Source organism: Coffea arabica, chromosome 11c, assembly GCF_036785885.1.
Source record: "Coffea arabica cultivar ET-39 chromosome 11c, Coffea Arabica ET-39 HiFi, whole genome shotgun sequence".
Classification (NCBI taxonomy): Eukaryota; Viridiplantae; Streptophyta; class Magnoliopsida; order Gentianales; family Rubiaceae; genus Coffea; species Coffea arabica.
Genome location: NC_092330.1, coordinates 41,360,747 through 41,385,289, shown reverse-complemented (window position 1 = coordinate 41,385,289; position 24,543 = coordinate 41,360,747). Strand labels below are relative to the sequence as shown.

Below are 24,543 nucleotides of genomic sequence, written 5' to 3'. Positions count from 1 at the left end.
TCATATATCTTATATACATGCCAAGAAAAAAAAAGCAATAAATCATAGTACAAAAATAACTTTTTAAACCACCTCTATACACGTCATCGATTGTGCGCGACTTTTACACGTCATTGAATGATGTCACAACGAGATCAAATGATCAAGGGCACCAATAGTTGCCAATAACAACCGCTTTGAACGATGTAACATTTTTTGAATAACATGTAATTTTATGTGAATTATTTGTAAAACTTAACAATAGAAACACAATTATTACATATAACACTCATATGAATAGTAATAAAATATCATATTTGTATTGTAAGGATATATAAAATGTTTACGTAGAGTTACAAAGTGTTAAAAAAAAATGTTACGATGTCAACGGACCGTTGGACCGTCCGTGCCACGCTCCCGGAATCAAATGTTCTTGGCAGAAACTCGGGTTTTTCTATGCAAAAATTTCTAATGTTTTTCTTTGCTCTTGTTATTGTTATTCCTTCCTCCAACTTTAGGTTAACTGCAATGGCTATAAGTAGGACCAGAAGAAGTGATGAGGATGAAGAAATTACATTAGTACCGTGCTAGTTCGTTACAATTGCAGGAGAAGGAAAAAGGACTGACGGGAGGAGACGACTGAGTAGCTAAGAAATTGTAACCGCGCCGCCATGGATGCTCAGCAACAGCAGGGAGCTGCCGCTCCGCAACCGCCGCTGCCACCGCGACCCGCTGGCCCAGATTTCACTCCGATCCTAACAGTCTTCTTTGCCTTCATTGCTATTTTTCTCGTGGTAAGTAAAGATTATATATCTTTCGAAAGTAGTGTAACTGCTTATCTGTGGTCTCGCTTCGGAAAAATGTATTAAGTACGTATCGGCTTTATGTATAGGTAGATGAATTTGGGGATGTTTTAGTTTTACTAATAATGAAGTGGAACTTAGGACTTTTTATTGCTTATCATAAAAGGTAAGGAATCGTTTACTTGTATTGCCTATGTGAGTTTCATTATGGAATATTGAGAAGGAATTTATTTCCATTGCTGTTGGATGGTTGCCACATTTTCAAAAAGTAAATGAACATTTTATTGGCTAGCCTTTTTTTCTAATTCAAAATAAATACACTAATAAGATTACTATTATATGGTAAATTGTGAAGGCGTTTCATTTTTAAGGTAAATTAAGGGGAGTTTACCGGGTTTAGGTGCTCTGGTGATATTATCTGATTGTGCGACGTACTTTTTTCTGCTTCAATGTAATTCCTGAGTTACTATTTATATCAGTTGTCTTCTGCTAGAAATGAAATTTTGGTTAGTTTAGAGCATTAAATTAACATTTGAAGGCTTATTGCTAGCTGTGTGATGTAGCTTAATATTCTAGAGGCAGATTCTTTACTTAATTTGATGTTCAAGATGTTGTTGTTGAGGATGGATCGATACAAAAACATTAAGATGCACCAGTAAGGTAAACTCTTAAGTTCATAACAAAAAAATTTTCTTCAAAAGGCAAATTGCAATACTTGTAAATTATGGATGACTTTACAAAACGAGCAATCAAATGAGTACTGGTAAAGGTCTCAGAGGTCGTTATCGTAATTCTATTGGAATTTTTGCTCCTCGATCATATAAGCTTATAGAGAAACTTATAGCACTAATGGAATATCCTGAACAAACTGGGGAAAACATCAATGCTAAAATTGTTGAATTAAGCAGTGCTAAAGTTATGCATTTAGAGTAGGGATAGAGTTAGTTTTATGCTCCATCGCTTGCTTGACACGGAAAAGTCTTAGTTGCCTTTGGTTGTTGAAAATTCTTTAGCCCTGTTCTTGTTTATTTTTTTGCCACTTGTACTTTCTTTTCATTCATGGCATTGAAGTTGTGTTCCAAAAATTGATATTCTTGCTTTTTGTAATTTGTTGATAATTTTAATAATGTTATCGTCTTTGTTGGAAGTCAAATCAGCACGCATGAAGGGATAATTTGAACGATTACACAAAATAGAGAGCAGTCAGCAGTATTTGAATTTAAGTAAGGGGAAGATAGATGTATATCAACCACTAAAGCACAAGATAACACACAAAATTCCAACTCTAAGCTAACCTAAACATCTCTTATCTAATGCCCATCCTGTACATCTACCACATTTGTATGGTGATCTGGGGTTGCTATTCAACTTGAGACAATTTCCTTGCATTGAAGATGGTCTCTTCTATCATCTAATGAGGAGTTTTAAGTTTGAGTCATCTTCACGTCCTTATTTGATTAACTGAGGTGAAAAAATGTTTCCTTAGCATAGCAGAAAAAATTATAGTACAGCTCTGGGACCATTTCCAATAATAAAAAAAGGGACATAGGGACATAATCTATAAACTGTTGACCGTAAAGATCAGAAATACGACACTCTTAAATATGCCAATCATTTGGCTCTGATTCAGTAGGAAATCTAGTGGACACAGCACAAAAGTATCTAGCAAACCTTCAAACTTCCTTCCGAACCATGCTGGCTAACCCTTACTGCACTTAGTAGGTTGTTTCTTAGGTGATCAATTACATTTTTTAAGAATAAGTCAAAATGTTGTTACTAGGATCACAAATCCTTTTTAGTTGCCGTAGAATTTTATGAAAGGTAACTACAAGTTTATTGTCTGTAAAGCCTATGATAAAGAAACTTGTGACATTCTACAGGCCACGTCACAGGTGCTTGTTCCTTCTTCATCCAATTTGCTAGATAGCTTAGCTACTTTACATCAAGTTCCAGAAGGCCATGTTGGCGTTTATTGGAGAGGGGGTGCTCTTCTGAAGACAATTACCGATCCAGGTTCTTGCTTTATGTTGTTTAACTCTGCATCATAAGAGTATTAATCTTTTAATGGATTTTTTTAATTTCTCCGTTCGTATGATATGTCGGCCATCTGATTAAGACTCTTCTGTCTTTAGGTTTTCATGTGAAATTGCCTTTGATAACGCAGTTTGAGCCCATTCAAGTTACTCTTCAAACAGATTTGGTATAGATTTTATTGTATTTGCGTGAATGTGAACATGGGGATTATTTTATTGCAAAGTTGTATTAGAATGGGAACCTCATGACTGGTTGCTGATAATCTGTTTTGGGCTAAAATGCAGGTGAGGGATATTCCTTGTGGAACAAAAGGGGGTGTAATGATCAACTTTGAGAAGATAGAAGTAATTTGATCAGATCTACCTACTTACTCGCCTTTTCTTCTATTATCTTCTTGATTGTTTTTGCTGTATGTGTTAACCTGCATATTTGCAGGTCGTTAACCGCCTTCGTAAGCAGTATGTTTATGAAACGCTGCTCAACTATGGTGTCAATTATGACAATACTTGGATATATGATAAAATCCATCATGAGATCAATCAGTTTTGCAGCGTACATTCCCTTCAGCAGGTTTACATTGATATGTTTGACCAGGTGAGAAGGTTAACCTATCCTTCTTAGGAAATGCCTGCCTAACTATTGAAACTAGAAATTCCTGAAATATATGCTGTGCATATCCTCCAATGCCCTTGGTGAATGAATATTAAGTTTTCACTAATATGATTTGGTCTTTAGGTCTATTATTTAAAGTACATATTGGTTCATTTTCTTCAGTTTGTTGTTTTATTTAGACAGTTTCCTGTTTGGAGCTGGAACTACAGTGTGAAATTTTCCACAATCCTCTTGCTGGTCTTTGAATTATATCTTTTTTGTGATTGTTTGTTTGATAAGATGACTGTGTGATTGTTTCCAGATTGATGAGAAAATGAAAGATGCTCTTCAAGCTGATTGCACACGTTATGCTCCTGGTATTGAAATTATCAGTGTTCGTGTTACAAAGCCGAAGATCCCTGACAGTATAAGGCGGAATTTTGAGCAGATGGAAGAGGAACGCACAAAGGTAATGCTTCTATTTCTTTCTCCTTTTTTTTTTTTTAACTTTTATTTCTTCTTGATTTTCTTTTGAATAACCATGTCAGAATGAGATGATTTTTTTTGTTTTTTTGGGTTCAAATTGAATTAGTCAGACTCATCTAACTTTCTTCACCCCCTAGGTTGCTTCATAATTTTCAGGGACCCCCATAAGATAGCATGCTCCATGTACACGAAAGAAAACAAGGCCATATAGTTCAATGAGCATTTGTTATAAAATTCTCTCAAGTATTTAATACTATAGGTTTCTAGATTTGTATTCGTCTAAACATAGTGAAGATGTTGGCTATTTTATGTTTCCTTTCATGTAATATAATGGAGCTCTCCTGGTGCCGGTGAAGATTTTTTTTATGACCAATTTTATCAACTTAACCTTTCCATACTAATGAGGTGTATCTGTTCTTCTGTTCTATGTGTAGGTCTTGATTGCAATGGAGAGACAGAAAGTTGCAGAGAAGGAAGCTGAGACGCAGAAGAAGGTAGCAATAAGTGAAGCTGAAAAGTATGCTCATGTTAGCAAGATCCAGATGGAGCAAAAGTTGATGGAAAAAGAAAGCACAAGGAAGCAAGAGGAGATTGCAAATGCTATATACATGGCTCGTGAAAAGAGTTTGGCTGATGCCGCGTTTTATCGGTGAATGTTCTTTGCTTTTTAGATTAGCCAAATTCCTAAAAAAGGAGTTTCGTAACGGCAAGGGACTTTAACAATCTCCTGTTATTTTATGTTTCAGAACAATGAAAGAGGCAGAAGCGAACAAAATGAAGCTTACTCCTGAGTATTTGGAACTCAAGTTCATTGAAGCAATTGCTAATAACTCGAAGATATTTTTTGGAGACAAGGTTCGACCTACTTGCCCCTGTGCTTCAGTTATCTCAATTAGTGCTGATCAAAAACTGATGAAACTTTGTCTGCAGGTGCCAAGTATGATATTTGATCAAAGAATATTGGGTGACTTTCTGAAAGATGCGGGCAGAAGGAACTTGGGATTATAGATCCTTACAGATTATTGGTGTGTCTCTGCTGAGTGAAGGAAATATACAAATTATATTGTGATTCAATAGTGAAAGTGAGTCGGATGTTATTTTGATCCACCGTTTTTGATCCTGCACAGATTGTTTACTTTGTTGCCAACATCTCAAAAGAAAATATTTACAGAGAGAGTTGAATGTTACGGCTTATTTTGTCAGCTTCAAAGTTGTTTTCTATCTTTTTGTGTTGTTACATTCTGATTAGAAATTTAAGCTGCGTACCAGCAGAATCCACTTTCTCAAGACTTTCTGTATCCTCCAAAACACAACCAAGCGATGTAAAATTTAACTTTGGAAGGCTCTTTTTCCCTGGAGAAATTCTGTTCCTGGTTCCTGAAGTTCCAAATTTCGCCAAGACCGTCTTTAGTGAATACAGCGATCATAAATTCATAACCTCTCCAAAGTTCCTCTTTGTTTTCCCAACTAAGAGAATTTGGGAATTGGGTCTAATTGTGTTACGGCAGAAAATAACCGAGCATTGGTCTGGGTCTCAAAAAGTATATGAAGTACCAAATTCTTTTTAGGATAAATGTTGCCACAATCTTTAGCATCGGTGGATGGCAAAGTTAAGCTAGTGATAGCTTATTTTTGTCACACAAAAGAAAGATTATTATTTTTCTGTTGTATGACATATATGTGAGGAATGCCTTTCTACTAGTCTATCGCATCTCACAACAAATATATCAGATACTTCATTTCGACATATTGTGCTTTAACAAAGCAATGCTGGGGAAGCAGATTTGGAGGTTGATTAGATACCCAAATCTGTTGGTCAGTAGAATTCTAAAGTCTAAGTACTACCCCAAGGATTCCATTTTGAATTGTGAGTCCCCCAAGAATGCTTCTTGGTTTTGGCAAAGTATCATATCAGCAAGAGAGGCAATCAAGGGGGGCATACTGAAAAGAGTGGGATCAGGGAAGAGCATAAGAATATGGAAAGATCAATGGATTCCAAATAATCTAAATGGAAGGCCTACTACCAGAATGCCAGCAAGTGGAGAGGAGCAAAAGGTGGAAGAACTGATTTCAAATTTCAGATGGAAAAGGAATGAGATATACAGGAGGTTCAATAGGGAGGATGCTGAGAACATTTTGAAGATACCCATCAGTCTGTCAAGATCAGGGGACATGCATTTCTGGACTCATTGCAAGAATGGGGAGTTTTCAGTTAAATCATGCTATCAGGTACTGCTTAAGGAAGACAGAAGTATGGAGAGGGGAGCAAAAGGAGAAGATGGATCGAGTTATGATGATTCCAACAAACAAATCTGGAAAACTCTTTGGAGTCTGAATATCAAGCATAAGATCAAGCTATTTATATGGAGGTGCATTACTAACACATTAACAGCCAGGGAAACAATCTTCAGGAGGACAAAACAAGGATCGCCTATCTGTTCAAGGTGTGGAGATGGAATGGAAACGATTGAACACATTCTATTTCACTGCCATCAGGCTCAGAAGGTATGGAAGCTAGCACCAATCCAGTGGGATGGAATTCAGAATCAAACAGGGTGCTTCAAGAAGTGGTGGGCAGCATTAAGTCAAGCTACAAGCAGAACTGAAGGAAGACAGCATATTGCCTTGACTGCTAACTTGCTATGGCAGCTATGGAAGGATAGGAATCAGATGGAATTTGAAGGGAAAGAAAGAGAAGGCCTGAAAATTGTGCAAAAAGCCAGTTCAGAATGGATGGAATATGAGGAAGCTTGGAAAGGAAAGAACGAGAAAAGTACATCAGAAACAGATGGAGCTATTTGAAGTGCAAGGGAAAGAGGAAGGGAGGAGGGAGAGCTGCTGGAGCTTCAGATAGCTACTAAGAAAGCAGCAGTGGGACATAAATTGGGGATTGGCATCGTAGCTAAGGAGGCTGGAGGGAGGATCAGAGCTGAGTGGAAGTTAGTGGAAAGGAGTGCGCACAGGGACATTCAAGATGAAGCTGTGGCAGTAAGATTGGCACTAATGAAAGCAAAACAACAAGGATGGCAAAGAATCAAAATCATTAGTGCCAACAAACAACTCATTGCCTTGCTAAAAGCTGGGAAAGGTGACAATCCGAATACAGCCACTCTGGTCGAAGACATAAATGTGTTAGCTAAACTGTTTCAAATGTGCTCTTTTGAGGTTAGGAATATTAGTAATATGTCTTTTAAGTAATCAAATTAGCCATTATGCCCTGAGCATACTTATGGATGAGGAGAGATTTTTTGGCTCTCCTTAAGTGTCAAGGTACACTTTGTAAAGATGCTTGAGCCTTTGCTCAAATATTGTACAGTTTGAGAATTTATAAAATATCTTCTATCGTTTCCGGAAAAAAAAAAAAAAAAAAGACATAGCATATATAGCATTAACTAGGAGTCTTGAATGTCTAGCAGATGGCAGTCCTTCATCCAATAGTCAAGCTGCAAGGGTTGTAGCTGGGCAGCTATCCACAGTGCAGGCCAAGATGTCCCTATAGTCACGGGAGATACTGAATGAATCATAAACTTTGCCATCTCTGCTTTTCTTGTACTCAAACAAGAGATTTGAATGATCAAATGCGGTCAATTTTACAAATCCATGATCAACATCTCTGAAAATACTCCATGCAGTTTGGATGGCAGCAAATTCAGCAAGGCTTGCTCCTGCTCCTCCTGCAACCACGTGTATTGTCCCCTTCAAGGCGCCATGATAGTAATGCTTCTCATTGCTTGTACAAACATTCTGTGGACAGACAGGAAGACATGAATGTAGTGTCTTTAGTCCAAAGATAAACTAACTGAAAATTCATAAATTGCTTGAGGCATTAAAGACCCAGAGAGCAATTCTTGACCTGGAGAACCTCATTCTGTCTCTCAATAAGTTATGCACGAAATGCAGCTAGATGACAAAAGTATAGACATCTCCTATAGGACAGGTCAAGTTTGTAATACCTACCTCATAAACAGGACAGGTCCTTTCATAATTATGAACGTGCCCAAATATGGCAATATCAACTTTATACTTCTGCCAGAGTTTTTGAAGACCCTCTCTTCCCATTGGTTCTGCAAATGATCCTTCAGAAGCATACACAGGAGATGAAGAATAGCCAAGAACTCTATGTGCGAGGAAGATTAGCCATGGCTGCTTCTGTCTATCGACAGATGCGAGGCAGTGCTCAATGAATTTATGCTGTTCCGTTCCTTCTCTCCAATCATGTTCTGTGTCAGCTATGCAGAACCTGAACATGCCATAGTCTGTGGAATACCTGATAGAACAAGACAACACCGCATTTTGATGTCATTCTTGGCACACCTTTCCAAGTATTGAATGCTTAGATTGCATGTGAGAAAGATCGCGAGGATTTTCTACTTGTTTTCAATCTTATTTGTTTCTTTATGAATTTATTAATACAGCAGTTTAATTGTCTCAAAAGCTTGAAACCATGTAGATGGAGATGGATTTTTGATTGCCATATAACTTGTCAATTTTGCAACACAAACAAATGAACTAACCAAAGTAATGGAAAGATTTTCATGGATGTTTCAAGAAAATTCAAAACATATTGTCAGCATACCAGAATTTAGCTCTGTTCTCAGTAGGAACATAAAACATAGTCTGAGCCAAGACACCACATTCTCCTCCTGAATCCATGGTGTTGTAGAATGAACCTGTTCCAGGCCAGTCGCGCTCATGGTTGCCACTATTAAGACAAATCATCAACACCACACCTAATAAAAGCACAATAGAAGCAGATGCTCAACTAGTTCTTGGACTATTCAAAACAAACCTTGCAATCATGTAAGGTACTCTTGAAGCAACAGGTTCAATCTGAGAAGTAAACTGATCCCACTGGGAAAGATATCCATTTGCATAACAGATATCTCCAATGTGGAACACTATATCAGTGTCATTCAAGTTTTCTACGAGCTGCTTGGTTGTATTAAGAGATCCAGGCTGATAATTGTTATATTCATTAGAGCCATCTGCTTCACCCTGCAGCACAATAAGTGAAGATAGTCAGTTCAGTACATAATTGACTCCTTTGAGTGCAAATGGATTCTTGATGACAAAACTAGAAAACAGTACAAATATTCCACATTGATGCAACTATGGAAAAAAAAAAGATCCGTTGATGGAGTGAGAGAAAAAGGTATACATGTTAATCTGTATCCAAAAGTTTTCAAACCTTTCCCATGTCACCAAAAATGACCACACGTTGCAGAGAATTTTGCCCAGGATAAGGTGATGCTCTAAAATGGTACATCTGACTCCAGATATATGTGCCATTGAACAATCTATGGCCCAACTTATACGTGTAGCTGCATAATCAAGTAGCGGATATGATGAGTTTTATTTGTCATGTCCTGATAGTAAGCAATACCTAGATAACAACGCATCCAGTAAGACCATGTGATGCCCTCTTTTTCTGTCTAATCTCTTTTTTGGCAGACTCTCTAATGACGTACACTGAGTTGGGCCACAATTCCTTTAAGAAACTTGTATGAATAAATCCAGGGTCACGCCACCCAACAGTTCTTGCTGGAGCTCCTGCACAGTTTGTCATAGCACATCAGTGTACATCATAAAGCTTGCCATGTTCTGCCAATTTGTAAAGCATAGTAATATCAGTCAAGGACGAAAACTAGAGTGCTCAGAAGTTCAATTCCTATAATCCAAAAATGACTTTTTCATCTTAATTAACATTGATTGATAGCTACATGCATTCTGTGGTGATGCTTCCTCCGTGGTGACTTTCTGTGCTGTGTCGAAGTTAAAACTGGTGTAGATTGATTGCATACAGATGTAAGTTATTTGTGTTAAACGTAAAAAACATACAGCAAAAATATTTGTTTGATTGCAACAAAGTTTTCTATTATGCGTAAAATGCAGGTGAAATACAAATACTAGACAGAATATAACACACCACACATGGTGTTACGATCAAATGTCGATGTCACTGCTAGAGAACGTCTCTGTTCTCCTCCTTTCAGACCCCATTGGAGGAAAGGCTCTGCTTCATTCAGTCCATAACCGCTTGTCCATGTCACAGTCATCTGGAGATCATTTCACACATTTATTACCGGCACATTTGAAGATGACCACACGTCATGAATATAAGGAGACCTTTTACCCATTGTTTTTTAACAAGTAATGTCAATGGGCAAATTTAGAATGCGTAGAAGGAACTAGACAATGGAAGCCAGGCGCCTGAATACATAACAAATTATTGTCGAGATTACCTTTGCTTTCTTGCTAAATTATTCCCGATTATGAGAAGTTATTGTTTTCCCATATTTACATTTGGCAGACAACAGTAGGCAACCTGACGACATATCCACAACTGTACAACAAAGTAAACTTACTTCATTCCACTCCTTCCCTTGGGCTAAGCGTGGATAGACTGGTGCATTTGGGTTTGCAAAGGTAACTGTATTTGACAAGGCCACCAGCTTCGGCTGTAATCAATAGAACAAAATTCCAAGGCAACAAAAGAACGTTACTGAGAAAAGTCAACACAACTGATCATCCACAGAGAAAGTCCAACCAATATCAGATGGCATAAACTGTCAAGGGATAAAGATAAGATCAACATACTTTGGCCTACTTATTGTCCCAAGTTTCGGCAAGAGATTATTCAATAAGAAGAAGTAAGATATGTAGATTTTTTCAGATAACTAAGAGAAGTGAGTCCTTCAAGAAACTATAATGAGAGAAAAATACATTACAGCAAAGGTAGGAACTAGTAGGCAAGGGTAAGAAGATGCCAGCATACTGATAACAATCCACCAGTGAATAGTGCAAAAGAAAAATCCGATCTCTGGTTGATCAACTGCAGCTTTAATCTTCCTTTTCCAGTAGTTCTGTACTTGGGGTTGGAGTAGTTTGCATATTGGAACTGCATTGCAACAGACAAAATTAGTTTCAAAGCAAAGACACTTCAGCTAAAAGCATGCGCACATGCCATGGACATTTCCAACCCAGAACAGCAAAAGAACAAACCTTTATTGGTGCTGTACACAACAGAGGTGGAACAGTTTTAAGATTATCAGGGAGGCAGGTAGACGCACTGAAAATTATATGAAAATTTTGGCTGAATTAGCTTATCACCTTCGTGTAATGTAAGAGGCACAATCAAGTTCAACTCTAAATCTCCAGATGAACTTTACTCAAAAAAAAGTGCAAGATATTTTGGGGAACAAAAATGAAGGGCCCAGTAGAAGACCAATCATGAAATGGAATTCAAATTTAAACAAATTTCTTGTACCTGAAATCAGCAGGAGAAAAGACTCCAATCCAATCATCAACAGATGGATTTTGAATGCCATACTCTACAGTGACCCATTCTTTGTTTTGCCCCTGGAAAAGTGGTGGAATTCCATGCGAGTCAAGAGTAGCAGTTTTTGACGTTTGCAACAAAATGGAAAATAAGAGCTGCTATAGATAAGAAATCACTATAGAAAGAGGTTACCATCAAGCAACGATGCCTATAAATTCTGGCAGAAAAATAGTAGCATCTTTTTAGAAGTATTTTTTGTCAAATAGACAGGAAAAGAGTGCAGACGAATAGTTGTCATGTAATCAAGTCTTACATTCACTCCAAGAATCAAAGGGGTGGCTCTAATATAAGCTTGATCATCAATATCAATTACAGCTCTGTGGAGGGCAATCGCCGAGAGTGGTTGAACTCCATGAGATTTAACCCCTGGAAAGCGGAGAAGAGCAGAGAAAACTGCCAGGAAAGTCACAAGAACTCGCATGGTACCCTAAAACAAGAAGTAGAATTGTGGAAAAGGGCATAGAGGATAAACACGAAACTGATAAAGAAGCCTTGCGTTCTGTCAAATCTTCGACATTAGGTACCAGAAACAACAGCTAATACTGATGTGGAAATTGTCCGAAATGATGATTCTCGACTTCTAGCTTCTAATCAGCTATCCAAACAAAGGAACTTGCTGGAGCTTAACTACTTTCCAAAAGGGATTACACACAATCGCAAAATTGCTAATTTAGCAATGAAAGTAAGGGTGATTCACGAAGTAAATAGGAAACTCTCTGCCCCCACACGCATAAAAATCCATATTTAAGTGCACTATATTCTGAGCCGTGAAGCTAATGTGCAAAGGCAGAGGAGATTCAGATGATGGGATTCACAAGAAAAACGTACTGAATCAATCCATGAAAGAACTTACTCCAAAAGAAACATAATAGATGTTAAAAAGATTGAGAACTGACCTCGGCTGCAGCGGTTATTCAAGCGTCTACTAAAAGGGTCAGTCTCAATCCCTAGGAGTCCGTGACGTTTTGTCAGGAAGCTGAAGGAAGACGTCGTCGTTTGGGCCAAGGTTATGAAATGACAGAAACGGTGTCGTTAGACTTAAGCAGTTAGTTAGAGTAGTTAGTTAGTAATCTGGACAGGTTATAAATAAGAGAGCTCGTGATTGGCTGGGGCATGGATTTTGTAACTACTTTCTGTTAATGAAAACACATTTTCTCTCTCTTCTCTGAATTCTCTCTGAATCTTTCCCTCTTTCTAATTTCCCTCCCAATTAATCCAAAATCTCTTCATCCAGGTCCTGACAAATTGGTAATCAGAGCGATCGATCCTTGGAATTACAAATGGCGGAAGGAACTCGCCTGAAATCCTTGGAAGAATGCGTCAAGAAACAAGAAGCACGGCTACAAGAAGCTATGGAGACATTCCATATTTCTCAACAGCAATTTCGAGTTGAAATTGGCGGCGAAATCAGAGTGGAAATGGAGAATTCCAACATCAAACTGGAAAAGCTGGAAGCATCAATGGCTGGACTAGAGCAGAAATTCAACTCCTTCCTACAGATGATGATGAACAGAGAAAGGAGTGCGGCAGAGGAAGCGAGAGAAGTACCACTACTACCTACTCCACCGCCTCAACATAGGATCAACAAGGGGGGCGAAAGCAATGGAGACTTCACCAGAAGAGATGAAGGTAGGATCTATGCACCTTTTCCTCCTAGACTAGAGTTACCTCTTTTCCATGGAGAAAATCCACAAGAATGGTTAAGGAAATGTAATAAGTATTTTTTGAACTATCACATTCCTGAAAATCAGAAGGTAGATGTAATTGAGATGTTTTTAGACGGAAAGGCAGATAGATGGTTTCAAGGCCTTAAGATGGAGAAGACAGGCCTCAGTTGGACAGAATTTGAGGAATTCTTGTGCAAAAGGTTTGGTAACAAAATTTGTAAAGACATAGTGGAAGAATTTAATAAGATCCAGCAGAGTGGGAGTGTTGAGGACTACCAGGAAAAATTTGAGGAGCTCAAGCCATTAATGCTGATGAAAAATCCCCAGTTAGATGAAGGATACTTCGTGTCAAGTTTTATTAGCGGACTTAGGGAAGAAATTAAACCAATTCTCCGAATGCTTAAGCCTACAGAATTGTCTGCTGCTTATGAAATGGCACAGCTACAGGAGTACTCCTTGCAGTTGCAGAACAAACAAGGAAGGGAAGTGCAGAAAAATCTAGTGGAGAATAAGTTCGGTATGCATAAGAGTCAACCCCCAAACACCAATTCAGGCAATCTATATAGGATTCCCCCTGTTAACCAGCACAAGTTCACCAATGCAAGAAAGACAACTTCAGATAACAATTACAATAGAAGGATTTCACCACAGGAAATTCAGTACAGAAGGAACAATGGTCTGTGCTTTAAGTGTGGAGAGAAGTACGGAGCAGGGCATCAGTGCAAAACAGGTCACCTGAATTTCTTCCTTGGGGATGAAGAAGAGGAAGCTGATTTTGAGGATGCAGTGGGAGAGCAGGACGAGCACACTGGAAATCCAGGAACTGTTATGGAAATGTCTTTACACACACTGTCAGAGTCTCTCAAAAGAAACACTATCACCATCACTGGGCATCTAGATGGGGAGGAGGTGCTAATCCTAGTGGATACAGGGAGTTCTGACAGCTACATTGACAGTGAATTGGTCATTGCACTGGATATTCCTTACCGAATGGTCTCACCTTTCTCTGTTATTGTGGGGAATGGAGCATGTGTAACCAGCAAGGCCATCTGTCCAAGGGTCAGATGGGAAGTTAATCAACACCAATTTGGCTTTGATCTGAAAGTGATGCAACTGAGTGGCTGGCATATTGTGCTAGGTGTAGATTGGATGACTCACTTTAGCCCCATCACGTTTGATTTCCGCAATCTTAGGATCTCTATGGAGTATCAAGGCGAAACAGTTCATCTACAAGGGAGTTCGGAGGATTGTGAGTTGGATCTAATTAGGGGCAAGGACCTTAGGCATTTTATAGAGTATAAGAAGAGATGTTTTGCTATCAGGTCCATAGAAACAGAAATGACAACAGAAAGAGCCTCAGAAGGGTCGAGTGAGGAGCAGCAACCTCAGGAAATCAAAGAATTGTTGGGAGAATTCTCAGATGTCTTTCAGCTGCCTGTGTCATTGCCACCTATCAGGGCGTGTGACCATGCAATTCCCTTGAAGTCAGAAGCTCAACCATTCAAGCTTAAGCCTTATAGGTATCCCCATTCTCAGAAGGAGGAAATTGAGAAACAGGTTACAGAGATGTTACGACATGGAATTGCAAGGCACAGCAACAGTCCATTTGCATCACCAGTTTTATTGGTCAAGAAGAAGGAAGGTTCCTGGCGATTGTGTGTAGACTACAGGAAGCTGAATGCACTCACCATCAAAGATTGCTATCCCATTCCAAATGTGGACGAATTGCTGAATGAGTTGGCTGGATCCAAGTATAAATCTAAGCTAGACCTGACTGCAGGATACCATCAGATCAGAGTCAAACCTCAGGATGTGCACAAGACAGCATTCCAAACTCATTGTGGCCATTATGAGTTTCTAGTCATGCCTTTTGGGCTGACTAATGCTCCTGCAACTTTTCAGTCCCTAATGAACCACATTTTTCAACCTTATTTGAGAAAATTTGTTTTAGTTTTTTTTGATGATATACTGATATACAGTAAGACATGGGAATCACATCTGCAACACCTGGGGATAGTACTGAAGGTGCTCAGAGAAAACCAGTTGTTTGCAAAGAAGTCCAAGTGCTCATTTGCACAAACTCGAGTGGAATACTTGGGACATACCATTGCTGAAGAAGGAGTTAGTATGGACTCTTCCAAGGTTGACAGCATTCTAACATGGCCAACACCTAAGTCAGTGAAGGAGTTGAGAGGATTCTTGGGACTCACGGGCTACTACAGAAGATTTATTAAGAACTATGGCATCTTGTGTAAACCAATGACAGATCTGCTTAAGAAGGATGCATTTACCTGGACTGACTCAGCTCAGCAAGCATTTGATCTACTCAAGAAGGTAATGACATCAGCTCCAGTCCTTAAGTTACCTGACTTTAAGCAACCATTCGTGGTGGAGACTGATGCAAGTGGGGGAGGCATTGGAGCTGTACTCATGCAGGAGGGGCATCCCATAGCTTTCCTTAGCAAATCATTGAGTCCAAGGAACTTGGGGTTGTCTGCATATGAAAAGGAGCTACTAGCACTAGTGATGGCAGTGACAAAATGGAGGCATTACCTTGTAGGCTATCATTTTATAATACGGACTGACCATCAGTCTTTAAAGTATTTGCTGGATCAGAAATTAACAACAGCTATACAACATAAGTGGTTGACTAAACTACTTGGGCTGGACTATGAAATTCAGTACAAGCGAGGCAGTGAGAACTTAGTGGCTGATGCTCTTTCCAGGAGAGCTGATGAGATAGGAGAGGGGGAACAAATGACAGGAGTTTGTTTGGCTATATCTTCTGTTAGGCCAGCTTGGATGGCAGAATTGGTCAGGAGCTATGAACAAGATTCGCAGTGCCAGGAGCTGATTGCTAGAATTATCCTGCACCCTGAGTACCCAGATCTGTATGAACTCAGTGATGGTATTCTCAGATATAAAGGGAAACTTTATGTTGGCTCAAGTAATGGAGTTAGAAGACAGATCATGGAAGCCTTGCACTCATCTTCTGTGGGAGGTCATTCAGGGCAAAGAGGGAGTTGGCACAGAATCAGTAGTATATTCTATTGGCCTGAGATGAAGCAGGAGGTTAGGAGGTTTGTGCAAGCCTGTGATAGTTGCCAAAGGAATAAAGCTGAACATGTTCAACATCCTGGACTTTTGCAGCCATTACCTATACCTAGACAAGCGTGGACACACATCTCTATGGATTTCATAGAGAGACTTCCAGTTTCACAGAACCTTGACACCATTCTGGTAGTGGTGGATCGATTCACCAAGTACAGTCATTTCCTACCACTTGCTCACCCTTTCTCTGCCAAGCAAGTTGCTCAGGTTTTCCTGGATCAGGTGTATAAGCTTCATGGTCTGCCTGAAACTATAGTTACGGATAGAGACAAAGTCTTTACTAGCCATTTTTGGAAGGAACTATTTCGACTGGTTGGGGTGAGTTTATGCTATAGCTCTGCGTATCATCCAGAAACAGATGGCCAGAGCGAAAGGGTGAATCAGTGTGTGGAAGCTTATCTGAGGTGTATGACTGGAGAATTTCCAAATCAGTGGAGCAAGTGGCTTCCCTTAGCAGAATGGTGGTACAATTCTGCATACCATTCAAGCTTAGAGACGTCCCCTTTTGAAGCCCTCTATGGCTATAGGGCTTTACCCTTTCCAATGGGACCCTACCGTGATTCTATCATTCCTGCAGCAACTCAAGTGATTCAGGAAAAGGTAAGAATCTCTGCCAGTATCAGGGAGCATCTACTGAAGGCTCAGCAGAGAATGAAATATTTCGCAGATCGACACAGGACAGAGAGGAGTTTTGAAGTAGGAGAATTAGTGTTTCTCAAGTTGCAGCCTTACAGGCAGCAGACCATAGCTATTAGAAAGAGTCTCAAGCTTGCAGCAAAGTTCTACGGGCCTTTTGAAGTAGAAGAGAAGATTGGTGAGGTCGCTTACAAACTTAAATTGCCTCCTACAGCTAAGATACATCCAGTGTTTCACGTATCCTTACTTAAGAAAAGGATTGGACCTCCACAGCAGACCTCCACTACTCTACCAGAATTTGATTTGCAGGATCAGTGTCCTTTAGTACCAGAAATGGTCTTGAAGAGAAGAGCTATTCTCAGGAAAAGTATACCAGTGGTGCAGTACTTGATCAAGTGGCAGCAATTGGAGTATGATGAAGCATCATGGGAAGACAAGGACTTCATAGAACAACAATTTCCAGAATTTGAGACTTGCGGACAAGTCTAAGCCAAAGAGGAAGGGATTGTCAGGAAGCTGAAGGAAGACGTCGTCGTTTGGGCCAAGGTTATGAAATGACAGAAACGGTGTCGTTAGACTTAAGCAGTTAGTTAGAGTAGTTAGTTAGTAATCTGGACAGGTTATAAATAAGAGAGCTCGTGATTGGCTGGGGCATGGATTTTGTAACTACTTTCTGTTAATGAAAACACATTTTCTCTCTCTTCTCTGAATTCTCTCTGAATCTTTCCCTCTTTCTAATTTCCCTCCCAATTAATCCAAAATCTCTTCATCCAGGTCCTGACACGTTTCAAGTCGAAGGAGCATTATAAGGTGATAGGAGTTTCAGTTCAGTGTACTGTTAACTTTTTAGCATTGTGAAGAAACTCGGGGAATCTTCAAGTGAACATTCGAACAAAAGTGTCCCTTGTCTGAATGCTGAAAACGACATCCAGATTAATCCAAGAAAGCCATGCATTAGGGGGTTTATTTATATTAATATTGCTCTTTCTATCAAGAATTACAAAAAAAAAAAATCTTTGTATTGCTCCTCGAGGTTGGATTCATGATTCAGGGCTTTGTGAATAAAGGACTCGAAATTTAATTAATTTCTTCTAACAACTAGTAATATATATCAATACCAACATATATAAATAGTCCGTGCAATGTTTGCAAATTAATCCACAAACTTAAAAAGAACAATTAATATAAGTTGTGTTGGGTCTATTAGGAATTTGGGACCTATTCCAATTTTATTTAACATCATGATCATGATTATTTCCGCAGACTAAATCAGTAAGTATGACTGTTTTGATACATTATCAGTAACTGCTTCCATACGTATTACAGCACAGGATTGAAATTCCTACAAGAATTCCCCAATTTACAGAGACTAAGTGGCCAGGGTTGTAGCTGGGCAGCTGTCCACCGTGCACGCCAAGATGTCTCTGTAATCGCGGGAGATCTTGAAGGAATCATGAACTTTGCCATCTCTGCTTTTTTTGTACTCAAACAGCAGATTTGAGTGATCAAATGCGGTCAATTTTACAAATCCATGATCAAAGTCCTTGAAAATACTCCATGCAGTCTGGATGCCAGAAAATTCAGAATCAGTAACGCTGGCTCCTGCTCCTCCCGCAACCACATGAATTGTCCCGTTCAAGGCACCCTTGTATGAGTGCTTCTCCTTGTTGGTGCAAACATTCTGTTGGAAGGAAGGCAGTGATAGAGATTGCATTATCATTCCAAGGGCAAACCAACAAAAAGATCAGAGCAGATGCCCATTTATTTTTCATGTAGCAGTACAACTAACTTAATCAATGTTCCTATACATTGCTCTTGCCATTGAGACTGAATTACTGGAAGTCTACTCTACTCTTTGGGATTCTTTATACGACTCAAATCGAGCAAAATCTCTCGTTTTTGTTGTTTCTTATAGAAGAAAAAAAAAAGGCGAAAACATCTATGTGCATGTGAAGGAGCATCGTTCTTTTAGTAGGAGTACCTCGTAAACAGGACACGTCCTTTCATAATTATGAACATGACCAAAGATGGCAATATCAACTTTATACTTCTGCCAAAGTTTTTCAAGGCTCTCCCTTCCCATTGGTTCTGCAAATGATCCTTCATTAGCATACCAAGCACATGAAGAATAGCCTAGAACACGATGTGCCAGGAAAACTAGCCACGGCTGCTTCTGTCTATCTACAGTGGAAAGGCAGTGCTCAATGAATTTATATTGCTCTGTTCCCTTTCTCCAATCGTGTTCTGTGTCTGCTATGCAAAACCTGAACATGCCATAGTCGGTCGAATACCTGACAAAATAATAAAGCAACAGTTTGATGTCAATCCTGCGACACCTACCACTTTTCAGAGTATTTAGAAGTTTATGTAGTACATGAAACGTATGATCAGGATTCTCTACTGATCTATCTCTTTGTATTCTTTATGATACATGCTAAGAGAAAAAACATGTATATTCAGGATAAACTCAAATGTGATACTTTGTAGTTAAAAAGCAATCAACTAAACAAGGCCATTAAAGCTAAAAACTGATGTAGAAGGTGGCCTTTTTTTTAGTTTAAAGCGAGATACTAATGTGATGTAGGCAACTTCACATAGCCGACAAAGTGTTGCAAAACACCAAGCAGAGTCATTTCCTTTTTTAGCCTTTTTTTTGGTTGGGGGGGGGGGGGAGGAGGGGTTTTTTTTGGAGGTGGGGGTGGGGAGGGGGGAGTTACATAACCTTATGGATAAGAAGAGAACGGTGAATGCTGTAGACATGCAAAGTGTCAATTATGAAACACCACCAACAGCATTGAAATTGCTAAGATCTGAATGGTTATTTTATTTCAAGAAAATCCTATACACCAATCAACTTACCAGACCTTGGCTCTATTTTCAGCCGGAAAATAAAACATGTTCTGAGCCAAGACACCACATTCTCCTCCTGAATCTATGGTATCATAGAATGAACCTGATCCAGGCCAGTCGCGTTCGTGATTTCCACTGTGTAGACAAACCATTAGCATGACCCCAGAAAAAGAAAACAAGAAAAACAAAAGCATGCTCAACTAGTTCTAGGACTAAACAGAAAATACCTTGCAATCATGTAAGGTACTCTTGAAGCAATTGGCTCAATCTGAGAAGTAAATTGATCCCACTGGGAGAGATACCCATTGGCATAACATATATCTCCAATGTGGAAGACTATATCAATGTTCATCAAGTCTTCAATAAGCTGCTTTGTCGTGTTAAGAGATCCTGGTTGAAAATCGTTGTACTCATTAGAGCCATCAGCTTCATCCTGCAGTGCAGAAAGTGAGGAGAGTTTGATACTGAAGGAGGTCATATCTGAAAACAAAGATACGTAAGCTTGAGATAAGCTGACACCGAAGCTGACAGGCACATAATATGATATTAACCAAATTGCAAGCATTACAATCTTTTTACATGCCTTGAAAAGAAACAAATATGGTTGAGAAAAAATAGACATACTTGATGACATAATAAAGAAAAAGATTTAAAGATTCTTAGATCCCATGATAGCCAAATTGAAATTCCATGTTAGAGTGAAGGAATGGGGGAAGAAAACTGATAGCATCATGTGTTTCAAGAGTTTCAAACCTTTCCCATATCACCAAAGATGACAACACGTTGGAGAGAACTTTGCCCAGGATAAGGTGATGCTCTAAATTGGTACATCTGACTCCAGATATATGTGCCATTGAACAGTCTATGCCCCAGCTTGTAGGTGTAGCTGCAAGAAGGGATAAGGAGGTCACTGTTAAGTAATTGAAACATAAGAAACATATAGTTCATTTTTTCTCATAGTTTCTGAAGGCTCTCGAAGTTAACTTTGATCAGATGCATTCAAGCCATAACATTAATTTTCAATTACACGAAGTTTAACTAGGAGATGTTATCAATGTAAAAGAGGGAGAATAGAACTAATGCATGTTAATAGGTTAGCAACTTTTTTATTTAAACAAGTGAACCAAAAGGTACCATCCACTTGTGAAACAGATACTTAAAGCAGTCAAGAGAGAAGAAAAAATTTTGACAAAGAACCAAATTTTTTTGTTTTCATAAGAATCTATAACCTACACTAAATTGGGCCACAACTCCTTCAGAAAACTAGTATGAATGAATCCAGGGTCACGCCAACCAACAGTTCTGGCAGGAGCACCTGCAGAATTTGACATTACCAATGAATATCCACTGCAAACTTAGTGGGACAGAGTGCTAAAAGTTGACTATTTAGCTGCCTATTGGTAAAGCACAATATTATTGTTTGAGGATGAAGAAATAGACAGTTACAAAAGTTGAAGTCCTGAAATCAATATAGAATGGTAAGAACACTATCACGCTATTCAAGGAAAATTCAAGCTAACTTAAGATCAGCATGCATGCTATAATTCTGCAACAGCTTGGACAGCTGCAGTCTGCAGATTACTATTGGTGTTGATCCAGAAAAACTTTAACTGATGCTTTCGTCATACATAAGTGCATGAGTGAGCTGTAGATTTTAATGTACATGCAGATAGCAGTAACCAATTATTGGTAATGCTTTGGTCACGCATGTGCTCATGAGTTTGTTGTACATTTTGATCAGATTAAAGTTAAATATATCCTAAAACAGGCATGGGAACATATACTAAAACCATTTGTTTGGTCAATATCAAGAACGATTATTTCCATATAGTACATAGGTCATAAAAGTTTGAAGGTGTGTAACGCACCACACATGGTGTTACGGTCAAAAGTCAACGTAACTGCTAGAGAACTTCTCTGTTCTTCACCTTGCAGACCCCATTCTACGAAAGGTTCTGCTTCATCAAGTCCATAACCACTTGTCCATGTCACAGTCATCTAAGCATCATTTCATACCATAAGCATATCATAAATATGTTAGCTAGCTAGTTAGAAGATGTCATGAATATTAACAGACGTTTTGGTCCTAGAATAAGCATTTGCCAGCAAAAACTGACTCAAAGATTTGGCATGTGCAGGAGGCAATAAAAGATAGAGGTCAGCTGTCATTCATTGAAATGCTTTTCTCGATTGATTTTTACTTTTACAACTTCATTTCCTTTTTCGATGACACAAATAGCCAACATGAAGGCGTGTCATCCACTGTAGAAAAAAGTAGACTTACTTCATTCCATTGCTTTCCCTGTGCTAAGCGTGGGTAGACAGGAGCATTTGGATTTGCAAAGGTGATTGTATTTGAGATGGCAACTAGCTTTGGCTATAATTAATAAGAGAAAATTGCAACGAAATAGAAACTGATATTAGAGAAGAAACAAAGCAAACTTTTATCAAATAGGGGGAATTGATGCACTGATACAAACACACATGCAGACCGAGAGAGAGAGAGAGAGAGAGAGAGAGCAAAAATCTACTGGAAATCAAAATAAAAAGAAAAGGTATAAAACAAATGCACTAGCTCTCTTTCAATACCTGCTAACGTTGTATCACAAACCCTTCATTTCTGGTCCTTAAATGAGAATTTGGAAAAATGGATGATTTAGAGATTTATTACTTAAAACACAACATTAAACTAGTTGAGTGAAAGAGACTCTAATTTGGAAGCAAGTTCCAACCAATTTGCATGAAGAGCAAAAGAAATGGTAGATATAGTACCTTCATCAGAATGAAAAAAGAAATCAGAATTTTAGTATCAAAGGTCATAACTATGGTGCCTAGGTTCCAAAATCTTCTTCTTATCGCAGCACTAGCCTTTCTCTTGGTTTTAATTATGGCCAGGAGTGACTGCCTTAGAAAGTCCACTCATTGTCAGATTCAAGTGGGAGTGCTATTTCATCTACTTGGGTTAAAAAATAAGATACACTCAATATTCCTTATCATTGCAACTTTTGCACATAGAAATTTTTGGACGCAGATCATATCTAGGAAGAAGAAAAAATGCGATTTTCTCAAAGAATCAAGAATATTTCCCATATGTCCTTGAGGAAAAATACAAGTCAGGGATGAAAACATCTGATAGAAGAGATAAGAAATAGAAAAAATTGTCAGAATTACATTTATTAAGTCAAGGGAAAGAAAAATCTGGCATACCTTTAATAATCCACCAGAAAATAGAGCAAAAGAGAAGTCGGATCTCTGGTTGATCAACTGAAGCTTCAATGATCCTTTTCCTGTTTTCTTGTACTTGGGATTTGTGTAATTGGCATACTGAAACTGTATAGCAACGGATAAATCAGTTTTGACAGCAGATCTAACCCCGGGCTAAAAGCATGTCTATAAAGATAGGAAAAAACTTCCAAGCAAAAACAGAAGACCAAACCTTTATTGGTGCTGTACATAATACAGGTGGAAAAGTTCTAGGATTGTCAGGGAGGCAAATAGAAGCACTGCAAATTATGCACATAAAAAGTTCAGTTTGCTAATTTCCTTCAGATCAAGTGCGAGATACATATAGTAAACAAGAGTCCACTTGAATCTCTAAATTGACTATATCCACAAGATTTGGGGTAGCACTGGAGAAAGAACAGGCGCTATGGAGGAGGAGTCTCGAAGTTAGTCCAACAATAAACGAACTTCTTATACCTGAAATTGGCAGGAGAAAAGACTCCAATCCAATCATCAATTGACGGATTGTTAATGCCATACTCGAGAGTAATCCATTCTTTGTTCTGCCCCTGAGATAACGAGGAAATTGCATGTGATTCTAAAGTTTGATTTCATTCCTCAAACTAAGACAAAGCATTTCAGGCCATTTTTTTTTCGTTCCTCAAATTAACTTACATTCAAACCAAGAATTAATGGAGTGGCTCTGATATAAGCTCCATCATCAAGAGCAATTACAGCACTACTGATGTCAATCGTTGAAAGTGGTTGGACCCCATGAGACGTCGCCCATTGAAGTTTGAGCAGAGCCACCAAAATTCCCAGCAAGGTCAAGGAAATTCTCATGGCAGCCTAAGCTAAAATAATGACTGAAATCAAATGGTGAGAGGTACTTTTGTACTGCAAATGGTTGAAAATTAAGAGCTTTAAGTTCACAGCTTAATTACGAGAAGGGATTACCATTGACCAATAAAAACGAAGACTAATCCATTAAGTAAACAGGAAACTGCAACCTAAGGAACCCAGAACTTCTATACGCAGGTTGGAGTGCTAGGCAAATAGTTTTCATGTTCTAGTTGGCTTCGCAAGAAACAAGCGAGCTCAAGTCACAGCTCAAGAAATGACTATATCAAGTGCAATAAATTCTGAACTGCAACTTGAAGTTAACTGACAGTGAAAATTGAAAAATAATAGATAATCGTATATTGGGATTCACAACAGATACATAGATAGTCGTAAGAAACGAACTGACCTTATCCTCAAGTGCACTTAGTGGCGTTACTGATTTTAGAAAATGAGTTGTAGCAGCTGATGTGATGCATTAAGGAGGAGGTAAGTGATGAAAAATGAAAGTCTTTGTCGTTTCTGTAACTCGTGGCGCCTTTTCAGAAACTTTGGAATCTTCAAACGGAGATTCGAGCATAAGTGTTACTTTGAAGGCCTTATATATATATAAACACTCAAGTCGATTAATTTGTGCTTGGTATATACTGGGTTTAATTAAACCCAAGTTTTCATCTTTATAGGAATAAATTGACAGTCTTTGTCGTTAAGTACTACCGTTAGAGAGAAATTAAAGCAGGGAGATAAAAATGAAAGTTCATGGATTGGGTCAAAGGAGAATTGTGGAGGAGTTGCAAGAAAAGAACCAGAAGAATTGCAGGAATGGTAAGAAAAGGGGGACAATACGTTGGGTGATATTAACTCAAGTGATATGTTATTGCGGCCTTCATCATATGAATTCCATGTTGAACATATTATTGACAGGCCATTAGAGCCTACTGACGATCATCGGCAAGTATGGACGTCAGAAAATTCCATTGTTTTG

At 38.7% G+C, this 24,543-nt stretch overlaps 3 protein-coding genes across 10 annotated transcripts; 1 reads left to right on the top strand and 2 right to left on the bottom strand.

Moving 5' to 3' along the window:
- Nucleotides 1–344: 344 nt before the first annotated feature.
- On the top strand, nt 345–5,087 carry LOC113715598 (uncharacterized). 2 transcript variants are annotated; one of them, XM_072071282.1, is made up of 9 exons: nt 345–773; nt 2,675–2,795; nt 2,915–2,982; nt 3,101–3,160; nt 3,252–3,410; nt 3,730–3,876; nt 4,328–4,542; nt 4,640–4,748; nt 4,824–5,087. In XM_072071282.1, the coding sequence occupies exons 1-9, from the start codon at nt 651–653 to the stop codon at nt 4,899–4,901; spliced, it is 1,080 nt and encodes a 359-aa protein (XP_071927383.1). In that variant the 5' UTR covers nt 345–650; the 3' UTR covers nt 4,902–5,087. The 2 variants fall into 2 exon arrangements, with proteins under 2 accessions (XP_071927383.1, XP_027095640.1); XM_027239839.2 differs by having other exon boundaries at nt 347–773; nt 2,663–2,795.
- Nucleotides 5,088–7,059: 1,972 nt separating this feature from the next.
- Nucleotides 7,060–12,260, bottom strand: LOC113716839 (probable inactive purple acid phosphatase 1). 2 transcript variants are annotated; one of them, XM_027241333.2, is made up of 13 exons: nt 12,129–12,260; nt 11,486–11,659; nt 11,161–11,252; nt 10,896–10,962; nt 10,669–10,791; nt 10,259–10,351; nt 9,820–9,949; nt 9,362–9,443; nt 9,082–9,214; nt 8,683–8,888; nt 8,470–8,595; nt 7,851–8,160; nt 7,060–7,637 (listed from the first exon to the last, which is right to left on the bottom strand). In XM_027241333.2, the coding sequence occupies exons 2-13, from the start codon at nt 11,651–11,653 to the stop codon at nt 7,332–7,334; spliced, it is 1,836 nt and encodes a 611-aa protein (XP_027097134.1). In that variant the 5' UTR covers nt 11,654–11,659; nt 12,129–12,260; the 3' UTR covers nt 7,060–7,331. The 2 variants fall into 2 exon arrangements, with proteins under 2 accessions (XP_027097134.1, XP_027097135.1); XM_027241334.2 differs by lacking the exon at nt 12,129–12,260 and adding an exon at nt 11,757–11,895.
- A 5,587-nt stretch (nt 12,261–17,847) lies between these two features.
- Nucleotides 17,848–24,512, bottom strand: LOC113716862 (probable inactive purple acid phosphatase 1). 6 transcript variants are annotated; one of them, XM_027241388.2, is made up of 13 exons: nt 23,968–24,512; nt 23,394–23,615; nt 23,196–23,287; nt 22,933–22,999; nt 22,704–22,826; nt 21,781–21,873; nt 21,365–21,494; nt 20,730–20,811; nt 20,250–20,382; nt 19,724–19,929; nt 19,506–19,631; nt 18,628–18,937; nt 17,848–18,327 (listed from the first exon to the last, which is right to left on the bottom strand). In XM_027241388.2, the coding sequence occupies exons 2-13, from the start codon at nt 23,559–23,561 to the stop codon at nt 18,016–18,018; spliced, it is 1,842 nt and encodes a 613-aa protein (XP_027097189.1). In that variant the 5' UTR covers nt 23,562–23,615; nt 23,968–24,512; the 3' UTR covers nt 17,848–18,015. The 6 variants fall into 6 exon arrangements, with proteins under 6 accessions (XP_027097189.1, XP_027097192.1, XP_027097190.1 ...); XM_027241391.2 differs by having other exon boundaries at nt 23,394–23,572; nt 23,968–24,124; XM_027241389.2 differs by having other exon boundaries at nt 23,394–23,584; nt 23,968–24,123.
- Between the last annotated feature and the right edge of the window lie 31 nt (nt 24,513–24,543).

Bases quoted from the DNA above. Each gene is read 5' to 3' on its own strand.
- LOC113715598 (XM_027239839.2), top strand. From the start codon at position 651: ATGGATGCTCAGCAACAGCAGGGAGCTGCCGCTCCGCAACCGCCGCTG. The intron at 2,796-2,914 runs GTTCTTGCTTTA...TTCTGTCTTTAG, and splicing joins GAAGACAATTACCGATCCAG to GTTTTCATGTGAAATTGCCT. The intron at 2,983-3,100 runs GTATAGATTTTA...GCTAAAATGCAG, and splicing joins TTACTCTTCAAACAGATTTG to GTGAGGGATATTCCTTGTGG.
- LOC113716839 (XM_027241333.2), bottom strand. From the start codon at position 11,653: ATGCGAGTTCTTGTGACTTTCCTGGCAGTTTTCTCTGCTCTTCTCCGC. The intron at 10,352-10,668 runs GTATGCTGGCAT...TATTGATTACAG, and splicing joins TCACTGGTGGATTGTTATCA to CCGAAGCTGGTGGCCTTGTC. The intron at 8,889-9,081 runs GTTTGAAAACTT...ATTGTGCTGCAG, and splicing joins TTTTTGGTGACATGGGAAAG to GGTGAAGCAGATGGCTCTAA.
- LOC113716862 (XM_027241388.2), bottom strand. From the start codon at position 23,561: ATGAGAATTTCCTTGACCTTGCTGGGAATTTTGGTGGCTCTGCTCAAA. The intron at 20,383-20,729 runs GTAGGTTATAGA...CCCTTCTTGCAG, and splicing joins GAGTTGTGGCCCAATTTAGT to CTACACCTACAAGCTGGGGC. The intron at 18,328-18,627 runs GTACTCCTACTA...TCCTTCCAACAG, and splicing joins GGACGTGTCCTGTTTACGAG to AATGTTTGCACCAACAAGGA.